This window comes from Alligator mississippiensis, chromosome 2, assembly GCF_030867095.1.
Source record: "Alligator mississippiensis isolate rAllMis1 chromosome 2, rAllMis1, whole genome shotgun sequence".
Classification (NCBI taxonomy): domain Eukaryota; kingdom Metazoa; phylum Chordata; order Crocodylia; family Alligatoridae; genus Alligator; species Alligator mississippiensis.
In genome coordinates this window covers 300,356,019-300,375,253 of record NC_081825.1, presented here as the reverse complement: position 1 = coordinate 300,375,253, position 19,235 = coordinate 300,356,019, and the positions used below count along the sequence as shown (strand labels likewise).

At 45.6% G+C, this 19,235-nt stretch overlaps 1 protein-coding gene across 2 annotated transcripts in view; it reads right to left on the bottom strand.

The window, feature by feature from the left end:
* The window catches only part of DDHD1 (DDHD domain containing 1), a 92,634-nt gene that overhangs the window by 37,459 nt on the left and 35,940 nt on the right, over positions 1-19,235 (bottom strand). For both annotated transcript variants that reach the window (XM_019495773.2, XM_059723405.1), the window contains 2 exons: positions 704-810; positions 283-389 (listed from right to left, as the gene is read on the bottom strand). In XM_019495773.2, coding sequence (XP_019351318.2) covers positions 283-389; positions 704-810 — 214 coding nt within the window. The remainder of the gene's footprint in view (positions 1-282; positions 390-703; positions 811-19,235) is intronic.

The window sequence follows — 19,235 nt, the reverse complement described above, 5'->3', positions numbered from 1 at the left end:
TTGTGCAAGACATACCCAAAAAGGAGCTACGAAACAAGATGACACTTCGTCCTTTAGGAGAGAGGCCTAAAGCAGAAGGGAGACCATGACAGGGTGTCTACATCCATAAATACATTTCTACGAGACTGTTTGACAAATATATAGTCAATTATCTCTGGTTAAATACAACTCAGATGGACTTTTCCTTACTTATTTATTTATTTAGAAAAGAGTGGAAAGTGGGCGTTTCATTTCAGCTATCTTATACTATGTTCTAGCGCAAAATACATAAAATGCACTTACTTCATCTCTATAAAGAGGACTTGTATAATACATTATATCCATTGCACTGCTGTTCAGCATATCTCTTAAACCACGTACTTTATCAGGAGTAATGGAGTCAACGGTGTCTAAAAAAAAGAAAGAAGCCCAAGTGTTATATTCAAAATCAAGATAAAACCCTATGATAAATATAGATAAAGACAATGTGGATAAATGAAAACATGAGAAGGTATGTCTGGTAACCACTTTTGCAAATTTAAGTAATGGAAAATCCAAAGGAGTTAAGTGCTGATATTAATGCTTCAAATAAATGCATCAGCTATCCTCAAAAAGAAGACAAATATATATTTGGCTTGACCTAAACAGAAGAACATTTCAATGTAAGTCATTATTTTATTAGTACTTGTAGAAGTCTAGAAAATTATATTTTCAGTGACTCTACCTCCATCAAGAGCAAGTTTAGATCTCCATTCAACGGGTAGGAACTCAACATGTGTTGCAAGATTGGAAAAGTACTTTTCTTCTATTTTTCTTGCAGTATCACGCATCCTGAAAAATTAAAAAGTGTATTTTAACTGAATTGTATGCATTACATAAAATAAAAGTTAACACGCGTCAGATTAAAAGTGGCCTTATGTACAGGCACAATAACTTGCTCATATTACTTTTTCAACTCTTATGATATGCATCATTATTAATATACATGTTTATTTTTACATCTAAACACAATGTCACCTGAACATTTCTACTGGACTAAATTGTCATGTAATGAAAAACCTTTTGTATCAACTGTGCAAGAGACTGAGTTTTAGGAACTTCTCTTGTGTTACAGTATGGGGCTGATATAAAACACATTCATGCCAAAGAAAGTCTTTCCATTAAGGTAAATGGACTGGGAATTACGTTTTAAGCGCTAAATCCTGGTCTCACTGATTCATGAAAGTTTTGCCATCATCTTCAGTGGTTCAGGATTTTGCCCCAAGTATGTAGTAATCCAGTACATAAAGCAGCCAGCTAATATAGCTTTTTAGAGTATCTAACAATTACAACATGACTGAATGGAGTATGAAAACAGAGGAGTTAGCTTCTTCTAACAGGAAGGTGACTCCTAGAGCGGTCAGAAGCTTGACAGTTCATAAAGCAAGCAACAGGAACATTTATTAGTTACAGCAGAACAAAAGGCTCACTAAGCTTTTCAACTTCTTTTCCTTTTTTAAAACATGTTTAAACATAACTTTTAAAAGGCACACAAATACTTAACTTGAAAGGAATATAGGAATATCCATGAGATACTTCCTTAGGCAAGTTCCCTATTACGAATGTTGCCTACCCCTGACAACGCTGCGCCATGATTTTAGTGATTCCTGCTTTACAGGTGGGTCTGGAGGAATTTTATGTTGCATGTGGGAAGTCAGGACCAGCTGCCACAGATCAGGAAACCAGGTCCTCCAAGCCCAGTTGTACCTTAGCTCTACCACTAGCAGGTCCCTGAAGGCCACGGGGAAACTCTGGTCAAATCACTCCCACCTCCCTGCTTGTATTGCATGTACGAATATCTACCCAATTCGCTGGGGATGCCAGGAGAGACTAGCAGATGACAACAGTGCTTGGGAAAAAAAGGACTCTTTGTGAATGAATGCTTGCCAATTGTTTTTAAAAGAGCACACCTTTCCCAAAATGATCATTATATACTTCTCCAAAATGAGAAAGCTTTTGACTTCAACAGCAGCTGACTGAAGTTTAGGCCATTTGACTGAAAGGATTTTTTGAGAGATGGAGGGGAAACAGAGTAACTTTCCCACCCGCATTTAAAACGATTACTGCTGCGCTGGCTAAACAACCTGCACTGCCATTTTTAAAGCTTGGGCTGAGGGGCAAGTGCTTGCAAGGTAAAGCAGAGCGCTCGGTATGCAAGAGAAGGAAACAGATGAGTAACAGGCAAAAGGGCTCATGGACATGTAAGGAGTCTTCTTGACGGGCCCCAAAGGAAGCGCCATCAATTCTCAGATGGACGGTCCCCTCCAACCCCCCATCCACCCTGCGCAAGGCCAAAACAGCAACGAGACTGGGTCAATATGGAGGAAAGGCAAGGGAAGGGAAGGGAAGAGAAGGGAATCCTCAGATTTCTTAGGGACGTCATGAAGGGGAGGACAAGCAAAGAGATACAGAGACAGCGACAATACACACCATGCCCTTACATGCAAACTGACCGTACGCTGGCAATCAGGGGAAAACCCCCCAAACCCTCTCTCATGTCTCAAAAGATATTTTAGAAGAAACTCACATGAGCCTAACTTCTCCCCCAACGAATCTCCATTTTACAGTTCAAGACGACAGCGGGAAATTCTCTCTGTATACAGATATATACACACTGAATTTACTATATACCCAGGGGGAGCTCTTTAAAGGGTGCGTGTGTGCGTATATACGTATCTGTGAATGTATATAAATTGGTTTTTAATTATATACACACACACACACACACATGTCCTACCCTTAATTTTTATTTTAAAATAAAATTTAAAATAAAAATTAATTTATCTCTATAAATTAAGGGTAGGGCATGTGTGTATATAATTAAAAACCAATTTATATACATTTGCATATACCTATATCCATATAAACACCCCCCCCTTTAAAGAGCTTCCCCCAAGTAACCAAGACAAAAGAAAAAAATGCCTGACTGAATAAAAAAGTGATTGTACAGCACAAGACAGGAAATGTAAGCTCTTAAAAGCTAAAGGAGGCACACTAGGAAACACCAACACTCGTTAGGCAGAGACAGGTTTCCATTACCACTGGGAAACAAACCGGGCAGTGGCCCACTAATACCAGGACCGATAACAACCAGACGGGAAGCAGTCCGCTCCTCAATTCAAACTGGTTGAAGCGCAGAAGCTGTACGCATGCATAATACACAGGATTTCTACACAATAAAAACAACAAGCTGGGAAAGCAGAGTCGCACCTTCAGAAAAGAACCGAGTCCTAACAGAAGAGGAAGAAGGTAAGAGCTTCACACAGTTTTAAACAGCAAAACAGCACGACAACACAAATTATAAACAGGTATAAAGCTGACTTAACTGAAACAGTATATCAGAGCCCTTTAAGAGTGGGATGAAACATCTTCAAATACTGCGGCCTTTTTTTTTTTTTTATTAATTAAATTACTAACCTTTGTTGGGTTTTTAAAGATGTCTAGTTGTCAGATAAAATTCCCCCAAAAGCTTGGAAGGTTATGGGACCACAAAAGCCAATCTCATCTCACGTATCCGTGGATCTCTTCTTTCTTTTCAGAAGCAATGGGGTATAGACTAGGCAAATTGGACCTTCCCATCATGGAATACTGAGTTTCCAGAGGTGCGCGGGGTTCTAGTCCTGTTTGGAAGGGTTTGGCATATTACTACAACCACCCTTGGGCAAGTTGATGATGAGGACTTCCTAACAGTCTCCATTTCAAATACAAAGCAGCTGCATTTGGAGAAGCAGTCCTACTAGGAGCTCTCTCAACCCGTTAGCAGAGCACCCCGTGTCCCCACAGTGTGCCCCTTTACGTTTTCCACCAGGGCACCAGCCAAGCACCATTCCAGTTTCATCTCTGTTGCTAGCTCTCTCGATTCCACTTCATGTTGTCCAGTCTCCTGGAACAGGTCCAGACTTTCTGTTGTAATGAAAGGCAACCTTTTCAACAGCTCCTGGGTGATTTAGAAGCCTAAAAACGCTGTTGGAGACAGCCTCTGGAGCAAGCCCAAGAAAACTGCCAAGGCTGGCCCAAATCTGCACACATCTGCACCTGCGAATTAGCCAGAAGCAGCGGCTCAGGCATACACCCCAGCACATGTTCCCTGGCTCTCCACATCTGGAGAAACAGGACGTGGCCCATAGGACAGGGCTGTTCAAATGCACCCAAGCTGCCTACTTCGTGGGTTCATCTTATTTCAGCGGTGCTCCAGGACTCACTCGAGAGGCCATACAGACATAGCCTATGACCTTGGTTTTCGGGGTTTTTTTGGAAGCCAGACTCGGGCATTTTTAAACCTAAGTCTCATTACAACTACAGATCCTAAGACATGTTCAAAAACTTTAACATAAGTTAGAAGCCCAGAATACTCACTTCATGGGAAATGCAGCTGGTCCCTCAGCCACTGCAAAGGAGTTGCATGTTATATCTATATCTATATAGATAGGGATAAGTATATATAGATAGAGATATATATAGCGTAACAGTATTTTCTCTGTGTTAAGGCTATGTATGCAATGAAGACACATGAAAAAACACAGAGATAACAAAACTACAATCCCTTTGTCTGTATGGGTCTTCCTGGGATCTCAGATTATAAATATACTAGCACTAGTCTCCTAAATTTCTATCGGTTTTAATTTCTACCATCTCATTTTGAGTTAAATATATCGCAACCAAGTTCTTCAAAATGGGTGCAAGTATATTTCTTAGTTACTTTGATGCGTCAGATAACTGCACAGCAACTACAGTAATATATGTATATAGGCTACTGACCAATAAAAAAGAAAAAGACGACACATTACAACTACACATGGAACTGTTAACCTTTTTTTGTCCCCTCTGTTAGGAATTGCTGTACTAGCCATGTTAATGTTGTCAGTGCACACAAGATCAAGACAAGCCCTCATTCTACTCTAGCAGCCAAACCATGCCAAGGATGCTCAGTTTTCTCACATATTAAAGCAGACTAGCAAAACATTTTATATCGTCAACACAAGGTCCAGGTGAGCTACAGCTTATTTGGTACAAAGATTTTCATATGGCGTCTTCCACTTATGACCAATTTCATACCTTTTGGCCGAAAGAAAAATTTGTTCAAGTTATCCTTACAACCCATGTAGGAAGTACGTCTTTATGTGTATTATTATCAGTGTAGCTTTTCGGGATGCTATCACTACATTTCTTTCTGCTCCTTCTGGTTCACTTTTAATTTAGTACTTGCACTATTTCATAGATGGCAACTCTTTAGTCACGATTCAATTAATATTTGACAGATGAGCTGAAACCTGATCCAAGAAACAAGTGGAAATAGTTCTTCGCCCAGATGCAAATGATCTGGCTACTGAAATCTTTGTTCAGAAGAAAAACAATATTTAAAATTGACAGCGACCACAGCCCTTTTAGTTTAGGATTCAAATAAAAAGAACAGAATCACAGGCGATGGATGCAACGTGGACGGACCTTTATGGGCATTTTATTCCACAGATGTTATGCACATGGAACAATGGGCTGGAAAATAAAGGTTTGTTTTGCGACTCACTGTGGATGAAATGCTCTAAAATTCTGCAATCTATTTTGTGACTAAAGCAATTAAATTATAATTCCTTTAATTTTGCTGCTGCATATCTCAGTTCTTTGAAAGTGTGCCCTGGCAATGAACATTAGTGAGTCTGTTATCACTCTGATTTTCTCTTACGTTACTAAGCTTAGCTCCCTCCACTTTAAGGGGTGTTCAGCACAAGAACAAAAAATAAAAATCAGAAAGTCTATAAACAAAGAGCTTTATTATTATGATATCGAGTTGAATCTACAGACCTGGCAGAGGAAAAATACAGTTCCTAAAGAGCTGAAAATATTACCCAGAATCATTTACTGCCTACTCCTGTCTGCAAAAGTTTCAGGTTTGAATGACTTCAGATTATAGGTAAAGAAACAGGCACTTAACCCATTTTTCAACTTCAGAAAGTCCAAAAATCTCAGCCACAGGGGCTTGTTTGTTTGTTAAATTAAACCAGATCCAAGAAAATTAAAGAAAAAGAGGACAACTTGCTGAGCACAGCAGCCTACACGGCCTTGTGCTCCCTTTCTCTCTCTGTTCCATCAACTGGTTGTCCTATCTTTTACAGCCTGTGATCTCTTTGGGGCAGGAGATGCCCAGCTATTATGCTTGCACAGTAGCTGGCAGGGGTGTGTGAAATGGGCTGTATTCAATTTGGATTTGGCCTGAGTCGGGGACAGTGATTCGATTTGCTGATTCGGAGCGCTGTCCCCATTTTGATTCAGCCAAATTCAAGTCTGAAGATTCAATGCCGATTTGGACAATTGGCAATTCAGCCATAGACACAGCTTTAAATGTTTAAACCTTGAGTTACGAGCACGGCTTGCGAACGCTGTGATGATGAGGCACGTGGAGTGTCCCACAGGAGCGCGGGGCAGCAGACCCAGAGTGGACCAGAAGCACTTCTGGATCTGCTGGGGAGCATGCCGGGGGACCACCCTGCACCCTTGCTGGCTCGGCAATCGGCCACAGGGGGACACCGGGTGCCCCCCCACCAGACCCAGGAGGAACCAGTCACTGAGCCAGAGGAGTGCAGGGGGCCCAGTGCACTCAGAAGTGGATCAGAACTGCTTCTGGTCCACTTCCGGGTCTGCTGCCAAGCGTGCTGGGGACACCCCCGATGCTCTTGTGGGACGCTCCATGCACCCCAGCATCGCAGTGTTCATGAGCTGCCTGCTACCTGGAGGTACGTAGAAAAAACATTTAAAGCTGTGTCTACATCCGAATCGTCAAATCTTTCCGAATCTTTCTGAATCAGTTCAGAGGGTTTAAGGGGCCTGCTGATTCAATTCGGATTCAGAGATTCGGCCACCGAATCGGGCCGTATCTCCGCCAAATCGAATCAGTGACTGAAGCTTGGCACAGCCCTAGTAGCTAGCATAAACAGGGTTGGTATTTTAGGTGCTATAATACTAGAAGCAATGAGTATGACCACCAGAAAGAGAAAAAACGTGGTGCAAACACTTGTGGGGGAGGGGTGTCTTTTACAGCGCTTGTTCCACTGCCACCTGAAGAATCCTTTACTGGTTGCCAGCTGCCGTTTTCAATTACTCTTTAATGGAAGGGAGTACAAAAGCCTCTTTAGCTGACTTGTCAATAAGCATTTACTTTGCTGGAGGGATAGGCTGCCTGGAAACCAGAAGCAGTCATCAGAATGATGAAAAAGGCAACGTATGTATCTTTTGATTCTATCGGTCTTAAAAAAAAATCCTTTGCCAAGGGCTACTAGAACATCTCAGCTCGCAGCAAAGGAAGGCTGGACCTCAACGGCAAAGACGCTCACCACAGGGATTCTAGGAGACTGACGCCAACCTCCCTATTGCTTCCGGGAAGCTTATACTGACTAGGCCTTAAAAGAGAGGTGGTTAGCTGGTTAGTCAGAAGTCAGGCAGAAGGTAGGACAAGGTGGCACCTCAGGATGCAGACAGAAGTTATATTTGTTGCGAGACTGGCCCCCTGAAAGCGTTCTACGGCTGTGCTGTGACACACGTGCGGGGCTGCAGAGCGCTTTTAAAGTGCCGATTATGCGACAAATGAACCCTTATCAAACGAGGGATCAGATGAAGGTGCTCCACTTTGGAGAACCTTAGGGCTGGGCCCCACCGCCTTACATCCCCCCTCCCCCTGGGCAACCCCCAGCCTGCAGCTTGCTTCCATTCCCCTCTCTCCACCCCCTTCCTGCAAGCAGCAGCAGAGCTGGAAGGGGGGGCAGGGCTAGGCTAGAAGGCTAGATTTCCCCCCACCCAACTCAACAGGTGAATGTGGGCCGGGGGGGGGGGGGGGGGAAGTGCTTTAACTCATGGCACTTTATGTAAAGCGCCATGAGTTAGTGAAGGCCTGCACGTCTGTCAATGCCCTTAGAGACAAACTGGTTCAGAAAGGCATGAGTTTGCACAGGCAACAACCTACTTAGCATTTGATGAAGCAGGCTGTAGCCCATGAAAACTCATGCCTCTCTGAACCAGTCAGTTTCTAAGGTGTGACCTTGCCCTACCTAGGCCTTAACGGGCATGGTTTGCCTGATGTAGAGAGCTTAGTCCAAACTCTCTTCAAGTAGCCTTCCAAGGCACCCTAAAATGTTCTGTTGGCCAGCTTAAGGACAATCTGGACTGCAGCTCTCTAAGGGTCTGGTGTCAGCATCACTGGTACTCAGTCCAGAGTAAGAGCTAAAGAGAAAAACTAGTTTTATTATCTCCAAGTTCTTTAAGGAGAGAATCATACAAATACTGGAAAAGCCATTGAGAGTAACAAACTCGGCCTGGCATGAGCTAAACTGCTATGCCCAAGACAGAGCCTTTTGGTTCGAGCTGATATCTTTTATTAGACCAACCTGGAGGTGAGCTGATGTTTCTAGCAAACTATACATCTTCATTTCAGATCTGTGCTGAAGCAGGGAGTTTGTAGGCAGCTTACTGTCAAAAACCGAGCTGCACCCAAGAATGGTGATTTTAAGTCTTAACCTTGAAAGCTGACAAAGAATGAGCATTGTGCTCATAGAAGATTTTTGCTAGCACTCTGCAGGGGCTCCTTTTGGAAGTGTTCCCACCCTGCCGCCTACCAACATTTCCTGTTTAAGACTATTTGAGAATGCTTTGAAATCCGCAGGCAGGTTCTCATCTAATTTTCTTGATAATACTTTTAAATATACAGGGAGAAGACAAAAAAGAGCTACTAAGTAATTCTAGAAGCAGTGCAAAAAATACAGGCTCCATGAAGTGCCAGGGGAATCCCAAGTGGCCTACTAGGATTTTGTATTAAACACTTCATGGAATGATAAAAGAAGTCTGAAAGGCAACATAATGAGTCGGTGTCACCACTGCCTGGAGATTCATTTGTCAGCACACTTACCCGCTTGTGCAGTACAGCTTCCACTTGCAAACATGCTGAGGGTTTCTATCCAACAGAACAGATCCCACTCCTTTTGGAAAAATGTCACTTGCAAGTGGGTCTCGATAAAATCTGAGTTGTGCACCCTGGCCAAGAGTAGTGTAATCCTGACTCATGCTCATAACCTGCTGCCTGAACAATGGGCACAAGGTGATCAAAGGAAAGCAAGTTGCTCGGTTATTCAGTCAAGAGGGTTACAGTACGCAGCTCCTCAAACATCAGCTATTCCTAAGATGATCTGGCACAGAACAAGGATGGTAGGAACAGTGAAAGGGCAGGGAAGGGATATGCTGGAAGAGTGCCAGAGGTCAGGGGGTTGTTGCTTTGCCCCTTTAGGCTGTGTGGTCTGGTACAGTTACTGGGGAAATGCAGCACCCCCGGACAGGGAACTTGTTAGTGAAAGCGATCATTCAAACATTTTTTTAAAACCTAGTTTTATGACTAGGGCTGAGAAGGACTGGTTTTCATAAGTGGTTTTTTCCCATGATCCTTAAACAAAGGACTGTCCTTAGAGGCATCTTTGTTCACTGAGAGCTCAGAAGTGCTGACAGAGCAGAACCATAAAGAAGACATTCAGCACCATCCCCTATGGTGATATACTATCCCCCTACAACTATTCCCCCGAACTTTTCCTGTGATTATTCTAGATGCCAAAGAGAGGGCTTCAGGTCTCCTTTTCTTTCCACTACACTCCACGCACAGGGGTACAACAACGTTTTTGGCCGGAGTGCCAAAAAACCCAAAACGTCTACCTTGTAAGGTGCCAGAATATCAGAAAAACAAAACCGGGGTGTGGGTGCATGGCAGGACACACTGCATATGAATAAATGTAATAGTCATAAATGTTGCCTTTTTTTTAAAAGAGTAAATACCAAGTTTTGTAAAAAGTCTAAACCTGGTGACAATAAATAAAACTTCATATGCTACCTTTGTTCTTGTGTATTCTTTTTTTGTTAAGCATGTTGTGATGACAGAGAAAAAGAGATAAAGAAGAGAAAGAGAGAAAAAGAAAGGTAAAGAAAGAAAAAAGGGGAGAGAAAAAGAAGAGAAAGAGAAAAAGGAGAGGAAAGAGAAGAAATAGAAAAAAGGAGAAAGAAAAAAGACGAGAAGAGGGAAAGAGGGAAAAAAAGGGAAGAGAGAAACAAGGTGTGTCCCCCACTGCCCATGTCCCCCACTGCTACTGGCTGTGGCTCGGGCCCACTGGTCCAGGGCAGCGTCCGGTGGAGGGAGGCAGCGACACCGCAGTACCAACCACTAGGGCCGAGGTGCTCAGGCCTCCCTGAAGGTCCTGGAGCAGGGGGAGCCCAGGCCCAGGGCTGGGAGGGAGGGCTCGGCTGCGGCTCAGGCAAACCGATGCCCCATCCCATCTGGGTGGGGCAGCACTGGGGTGCCAAGCGCTGGGGCCAGGCACTTGGGGCAGGGTCCAGGGAGAAGCAGGCATGGGGGAAGGTGTTGCAGGCAGGATGGCCCAGCCAGGCCCTTGGGAAAGCGGCAGCCGGAGGAGAGGTCAACAAAACATAGACAGCATTCCTGCCTGTATTCTCCTGGCTCTGCCCTGGGTGCCTGCCACACACTTCAAAAAAGACGCGGAGAATCTTGAAAGGGTGCAGAGAAGGGCTGCGAGAATGATCAAGGGCCTGAAGGACAAACCTTATGAGGGAAGACTAAGGGATCTGGGACTGTTCAGCCTGGGGAAAAGAAGACTGAGGGGGTACTTGGTGGCCGTCTATAAGTATGTACGGGGTGAATATCAGGAGCTGGGAGAAAAACTGCTCACTAGGGCGCCCCAGGGGAGGACAAGGAGCAATGGCCATAAACTGTTAGAGGATGGTTTCAGGTTGGAGGTAAGGAAGAATGTATTTATGGTAAGGGTGACCAGAACCTGGACTAGACTTTCTAAGGAGATGGTGCAGTCCCCAACCTTGGAAGTCTTCGAGAGGAGACTGCACAGACACCTTGCTGGGATCATCTGATCCCAGCAGTGCTCCTGTCCAGAGCAGGGGGATTGGACTCAATGATCTTTCGAGGTCCCTTCCAGCCCTTCATTTCTATGATATGATTATATTTTGTGCATGGCACAGGCAAAGGCGCACACTGTTGGGTGAAGAGCTGGGAATGGACGTGCTTAGTGCAAGGCACAGCGCAGAGCTGAGATTGCAGCTGGAAGTCAAGAACACATATGCCTGGAACATGTACCAAGTACATGGTACTGGGATGGGATTAGATGAGATCACGAGGTATATGCAGAACATGTCACTGGCCTGCCTGCATGGAAACCACTGGATGGAGGAAGACATCTCATGAGATGCAAAGAGTAGTCCCGGTCCTTTGGAGCTGTTGTTTTGGGCTGCATTTCTCTGGGTAACTTGTTCCAGTGCTTCGCTACTCTCCTTATGAGAAACTTTTTCCTAATATCCAACCTAAACTTCCCTTGCTGCAACTTGAGCCCATTGCTCCTTGTCCTGCCATCTGCCCCCACTGAGAACAGCCCAGCTCCATCCTCTTTGCAACCCCTCTGCAGGGAATTGAAGGCTGCTATTCAATCCCCCTTGGTCTTCTCTTCTGCAGACTAAATAAATCCAGTTCCCCCAGCCCCAAAACCATTTGCACTGCCCTCCACTGGAGCCTCTCCAATGTGTCCACATCCTTTCTGCAGTGGGGGGCCCAAAACTGGACACAGGACTCCAGATGCCGTCCCACCAGTGCCAAACAGTCCCTCTCAATTTCTCCCCATCCCTTCCCTGCTCTACCTCTTGTTTTCCTAATTTCCACCTATTTACATTCTCGCTGACATCTGGTCACACTTGTAGTTTCTTTGGTTCCTTGGAGTCTCAGAACAGCAGAGACTCCCTGTGCCTGAAGAAGGGTGATAGCACTCGAAAGTCTGCAAAGAGCTTTTTTTCCAACTACTTAGTTGGTCTAATAAAAGATATCACGTCTACCCAAAGAACCTTGCCTGCCAGATCCATCTGAGAAAGTTAAGACAGTATTACAAGTCAGTCAGAAGGCAGGGTAGAAATATGTGCCTTTATATACAAATTAAACCAGATTGGAATTGTATATATACACAAGCTTATTTAATTTTATATAGAGCACAAGCTTTCGTTAACCCAGTCTCACTTTGTCAGATGCTGACTGGTTACCTTGGTTGGAGAGAGAAACACAGCCACCAATTAAAAATAGAAAATAAACAGGTAGCTCTGTCCTTATCAAACTCTCCTGTAACTGAGAAGAGTTTTACCATTGAAAACAGCAAGAGGAAATCTTCCAACAGCCAAATGCACTGACGGACCAGCAAAAAGGCCTTCTGGTCTAACACGTAATGAAGGGCTTCCGTACACTTAGGATTTACTAAAATAGCTATTCTGGAATTATTTATGATACAAATAATATATACATACAAACACGTGTACACATGCACACACGTGCACACCCCCCCATGCCTATATTAGTTACCTCATGACTATAACCTACAGTCAAAATAATCTCTAATGTGGCCTATATTAGGATTCTGAACTTTTTAATGGACTTCCTAAAGAAGACCCTGCAGAGCAAGATTATGTTTTTGTGCCATAAGCAGAAATACCATATTTACTGAAATCCAAGACGAGTAAACGACAGTGAAAAACAAGGCTCATCTTGGATTTGAGTGCCAGTGCTCCAGCTCTGGCCCAGCCCCAATCTCAGTTTCAGCCCAGGGCCAGAGCTGCAGCTTTTGAGACTGCTGCTTGGACCCAGCACCAGTTTGGTGAGTGTGGGTCAGACAGCAGGAAGGGTGGCAATCTGGGTTGGGGATATGCAGGGGATGGGGCAGCAGCACAGATTGGAGCTTGGATGGGGGATTCGGCAGGGGTGGCAGTACCATAGGCGAGGGGTACAGTAGTGCGCTGCTGCCCCATCTCCTGCCCCATTCTGTTGATCAGGTAGCAGCAGAGGTCAGCAAATGTGGCAGTGTGAGTGGGGGGGAGACACAAATACCAGGCAGCAGCACATGTTGCTACCCAGTGCTGACCTGCACTGCTGCTGATCAGAAGTACAGGTTCGGAAATTTGGCAGCAGGATGCCAGGGGGATAGGGCAATGGCGCAAATAAGGGGAGGAAAACCAGGCAGCAGGGAGGGTTGGGTGGTGGAACAAGCAGCGGGGCCACAGGCAGGGAGGCAAATGGCAGGGAGGGTTGAGGACAAATTTAAGGTAACTGTTCGATAATTAATCTAGGAAATTATTAGGAGTGCACCGATAGAGATTTTGGTGGGCGATACCGATAGCCGATTTTTAAGAGGGCATATCAGTTGATATCGATCTGATTTCCGATACAGTTGCATTCAGCTGGTAAGTCTGTTGTGGTGGAAGGGGAGGGGGGAGTGAAGCGGGGGGAAGAGATCAATACCCCCTGTGGTAAGGGGGGGGAACGGGGCCGGGGCAGATGCTGCCTAACTGGGCAGAACAGGGTGCGAGACGGAGCCACTGCTTGTCCGGGGGGTGTGGGGCAGCTCCTGCCACTGCATGCACCCCGGGAGGGCATGGGGGGAGGGGTCATGTGCCCCCCAGATCTGTGTGGGGTGGGGCAAGTGGGCTGCAGCTGAGGGCTGGAGCCAGGACTGGGCCGGGCTCAGTCAGCAGGAGCTGGGATTGGCAGTGGCAGTGGTGCTGGGAGGGGGCTATGGAGGGGGGCTGCAGCCCCCCCCAACCCCCTCTCCCAGGGCTGCCATTGCCCACCTGGCACAGCCCCAGTTCTTTCTGGCATGGGGTGGAGGTGGGGGTTGAGCCAGAGCTGTGCTGGGAGGGGGGGGCTACAGACCCCCCTGTAGCCCCCTCCCATAGCTGCCGCTGCCCACCCAGAGCCCAGCCCCTGCTGAGAAGATCCTGGTGCAGCCCTGGCTCCAGCCCACAGCTGCAGCCTGCCCGACCCAAGCAGATCTGCGGGGCACATGCCCCACCTCCCACCCGGATGAGCTGCAGCTCCATCCTGTGCCCCACCCCAACTGGGCAGTGCCTTCCCCAGACCCTGCCCCCTCCCTCCTTCCCCAAGTGGGGCATTAATCTGCCCCCCACACCCCCTCCCTCCCCTTCCTACAACACTTACTAGCTACATGCAGCTCTCCAAACTGCCGGGCTGTACTCCTTGCTGCCTGCATGCTGTGCTGTGGCATTTATCGGCCAAATTATCGGCCACATCAGGCCGATTTCTAATACAGCCAATTTTCTTTATATTGGTGCTGATCTGATATCAGACCGATGCATCGGTGCACCTCTAAAAATTATAACAAATTTACAGTTTTCCACTTAAAGAACCTAAGTAGTGGAGGACTGTCTTGGATTCAGGTAACTATGGTATATGACTTTGAAACGCATAAGATTTATAGAAACACACAAGATATAAGCTTCCTAAAGTGGATGCTCCAGTTCCAGAAAAAAGAGTGTTCCACATAAGGGCTTTTACCAAAATAACCACTCCAGAATAACAATTCCAATAAAATTTCCAAGCGTAGAAAAGTAATGTGAACAAAGCTAAGAAAACTGGATCAAAGAAGAAAGTTAATGTAGCAGGAGAGGTCAGAAATATGAAAAAAAAACACATTTCAGCTTAAAATTTGAAGTAATATGGACAAAGAAAGGTGATGATGTGTTCTAGAAAAGCAACACTGCCTGCAGGGAACATGTATTAGTTAAATCACCCACTGAGTGAACAGTTCTCTTCCCCTCCTCATTGTTCAGGATCAGAAACCAAAAGTAGAGTCGAGTCACAGGAAACTGCAGGAGATCCAAAATTAAGGCAACTGCATTTTCCAGAAGAGGACTGAAGAGCACCTTTCTGCTTGAACTCTGGAGTGCTTCCTGAGACGGCAAATCAAAACCTTCTCTTAAACACACAATGCCAATAGCCACCTACCTGAGAGTTAGGCACCCTGTGACATTCTTCTCCACAAACATGTTATGTTAATCAGCTAAAATCCAGTGCAAAAATTTATTTTTAAGCCACCCAAATGACTGCTCTAGATGTGCAAAAGCACTGTCCCTTATTAAAATTAGCTTTTAGTTGACATCAACTTTGACAGGAACAGATTGTTATGCCAGCTGCCATGCTACATTTGGATAATAAATGTGCTTAAATACTACAGTGAGGAAGCAGAAGTTAACACATGTTGTGCCACATCTTTCAAAAGACTTTAATTTGAAACTATGCGCTGCTAACAGATGTATCCTGTTTATCTACTATCGTGACTCCATAGGTGTCAGGTCTTTAGCCTCAAACTCAGGACCTTTGCTGAGCCACCAGCAGCCCATCACAGCTTGCCACTATTTCTGCTCCTCCCAAAGGCTAGATGGAGAATGCTTCATGCCCCAAACTTCATCCACTCCATGTGACCAAAGTAGCTGGTTCATAATACCTGACCAGCCATTTCCTCCATTTAAGACAAGGAAAAACAGCAAGAAGTGGCTGGGCAACATGTTTTTTCCTGGTCTTAGGCCAAGCTGCTGATCCCTATATAGATTTGTTGGCTTCTGGTTCCTGACCCAGCTTGCCCCTGGACTCTGCTCACCTGCTCCATCTCTGGGTTAAACGGTTTTGCTTCCAATCTGGTAATCCTGATCCCTGATCAGCCCCCAGGTCTGGTTGCCAACACCTCAGTGCTGACAGCTTGTCCATACCAGCTCGTTCATGAAGAGGGCCTGGTTTGAGTACCTCTGCTCCCAAAACTGTGGTGGAACCCATGCAAACAGATGAGGAACCACCATCATCTCACCCTGATAGCGTGGGAACACTGCCACCAGCACAACCCGTGCTTCTAACGTGGGACGCCTGGACATGTGCTTGACTGCTGCCCCATGAGAGAGAACACAGGAAGAGGGGCTGGGTCAGCTTGGGGTTAGCACAATCCCCCAGTGACTAAAATCCAAACTGGTCCTGACCTGAACCATCAAATACAACTATGTGCCCAACTGCAGGCCCCAGGCCAGACTTGTGCACTCCCAGTATTATCTGTTCTGCCAGACACTGGAGCAGCAGGCCGTTCCATTGATGAAAAACTGTTGCTCTGAGCCTTACAAATGCCCCTGCAGCAATAACCCATGCCAGGAGTAACTGAAAACGTTGATAGCTTGCCCCTACCATGTGGCCCCCTGGTCTGGGAAACCAGCACACTTGTGGAAATCCAGGGGCACAGGGAAAAACTTCACTTTGGGGCAACCTGGTTCCTGCATTACCCTGAGAATTTAAGTTTCCCCTGGCTTGCCCATCATGATCCCCTGGTCCAATGGAAAACCCACAAGGACTCCTATTGCAAGTGACACTGTTGGAAGCCCTGGGGGGCTGCCTGTCCTATGATTCAGGTGGGAATCCAAGCAGGTACTGTCTACAGAGGGCTCCATCTCCTGGAGCAAAGCCTAGCCTACCCTGGAAATACAAAGACTAGGGCTGGCGTTTTCGAAAAAAGAAATAAAAGGGCCACATGAGGACTGCAGCTGCCCCCCCCACCCCCGACTTATAGCCTGGGGCATAAATCCCAGTGGGGCCTACCTACACCATGTCTGAAACCGAGATGGCTGCCCTCTGCGAGTACTTTAATAAGAACCTGGATGGGGGGTTTATATGGGAATCCATCTCCCCTGCTGGGGCTCCAATCCTATTTGTCATGAAGAAAGATGGAAGCCTATGCCTCTGTGCAAACTACTGGACTGTGAACCAGATCACAGTCTGGGATCAATACCCCCACCTCTGATCCCAGAGTTGTTGGACTGTCGAAAGACTACTTGTGCTCTCACTAAACTTGATCTCCACAGGTCAAACATGGTCTGGTGATGAATGGGAAAATGCATTCCAGACCCAGGACAGGCATTTAGATCCCTAATCATACCATCTGGGTTAACCCGTGCACCAGCCACATTTCAGTACTTTAATCAAGAACATGCTGTAGCACCTATGAGACCAGTTTGTCATTGCCTACCTGGTCGACATCTTGATCTTCTCAGAGGACCCCAAACAACACGTGACATTATCCATATAGTTCTGGAGAGGTTGCATCGACATGCCCTCTTCGCGAAACCATCGACTGGATTGTCATAGTAATGATTCCACACTCCTACCAAAGGTAGAACTGGCGGGTTACAAGCGGCGAATATATTCTAATACTCAAGCATGTGGAAATCCAGTAATCGACTCTATGACCCTCATGAGTACATACATGCCATACTGGTGCCAGGGAAAGGTACCTATTAAAAATACCACTGCACAAGAAGTTACCCATCATCCTCCTTGTCATTTTGTAGAGTGGCAGACGCCTAAGCTTGGAAAAGCAGGACAATTGGTTAATTTGGAGTAATAAACTTGCATATTCAACTACACTAATTTGAATGGTTCCACCCAGAAGGCACCGTTTCATTTCTTGCTGAACTGCTTCAGGGAGTCAAGAAAATACAACAAGAGAGTCAACCGCAGTCAGCAGGAACATGACAGTCAGGACCACAGGTCATGTCCACCACCACCTATTAGCTTAACAGCATGGTGTTAAGGAAATACAAGTAATCATGATGCCCTGAATTAGAAGGTATGTGGACTGTACAGGAGCCCAAGAAGTATGCTGAAGAATATACACCAAAGGTATCTCAGGCTGGCCCCTATGCGACAAAATGAGGCCACATCCAAGAGTTGCTGGCTTCTACATTACAGTTCCTCAAAAAGATTATTCTGTCCCTCTCAAGTTCTAACATATCCCAAGTGAACCCCTTGTGTTCTCCATTTATCACCTCACTGCATACAGGCTGCCTGGCCTGGTTGCACAGGGAAAATGAGATTGGTTGGGAACAGCTCTAGGAGGAGCAGGCACAAGCCCAGGAACCCTCAAGAACATAGATGTTGAGATTCTGGCCAACAAGCTAAAAGTAACTGCAACATTTGGGAAAGCCTCTTAACTTAGCTTTAGTACAGATGGGAATGGAACAGTGGTTGCAAGCTGATCTGTTCCCTGCTTGGGAACAATCTGACTTGCTTGCAAGTCCTGGGAGTACAGCATGCAAGCGTTTCACTAGCTTTAAGCTGCATCCAAGCCCAACCTTGAGTACAGATTGTCACTTCAGAAGTCTTAAGAGATGGAGACAATGGAACCTTACCCACAGAAATAAGGCAGACTGTGGGATGCAGCAAGCAAAAGGGAGAAGCAATTGCAAGCTGTTGCAGTCTACATGTGAAGGCCCAGTCCCTGTGTGCCTACCCCAAAGGACTGGGCCTCTTCAAAAATTGCAACCAGATCACCAGAACTGGGTTCAGAAGATGGACACAAATAAGTGTTGATTTGGACCCATGCATACATGAATAGGGACTGGATTGATTTGTGAAGCCAAGGCACCTGCTCTCCAACAACTGAAGAACAGCGTCATTTTGCAACTGACCCTTGTGGGATCAACTGCAATAGCAGACATGGGATAAGCATGCATATGTCTTCACACCACATGCCTGATTATTGCTCCTGATGAAGTATAATGCCAGTGTGTTTAATTATTCAAATGCGTGCAGGTAACGTTACCGTCATTAAGGGATGTGATTTTTACTTTATAACCCCATTTTCACTAGTCAGTTGTATAATTCCTGATTAACATCGTATGAAGTAACGCCCCCTCTTATAGGCATACATCTAACAATGGCTACAGAAATGCCATTTCACAGGAAATTGCAGGCTTTGATAGAAAAAGTCAAAACACAAGCTAAAAAATTCCTAGTTACAGTACATCACGATGGAAATACTGACCAGCAAGTTTTAGACCAGATTAAAAAAAAGCAAGAGGCCGGAGAACATCACTGGTGGGAAATATTTTTGGATGGTTGCCCCTTTGCTACGGGACTTTTTTTACCTGCTACTGTGCCTGGTTGTTTTGTTGTTGTGTTTGTGGGTTGTGATGTTTGTAAGCACGAGTGTGATGTCCTGCTGTATAAAGCACCTCTGTTGACATATACAATGCTCTCAAAATGTCCAACAGCTGCTAAAGCATTTGTGAATTGATGAGGCAACCCGTGGGCGATGGCACTCAGGGTTTTGCAGTGTGCAGCCACAACTCTTTATTTAGAGTATAAACCTGGCTATTGGTTACAGCCCCGTAGGCTGCAGCAGCGTGAAGCATGCTAAGCAGACGATTTAGCATAATGACATGGATAATGGCCAATGTGAACACTGGCCACCAAGGAAAGGACTATACCCATAAAAATGTGAATGGCTACTCCTGCAAACGTTGCCTAGCAACTGAGCTTGCAAAAGGCTACTGTCTAGTTAAAGTTGAGCAAGCAGCTGCAAATT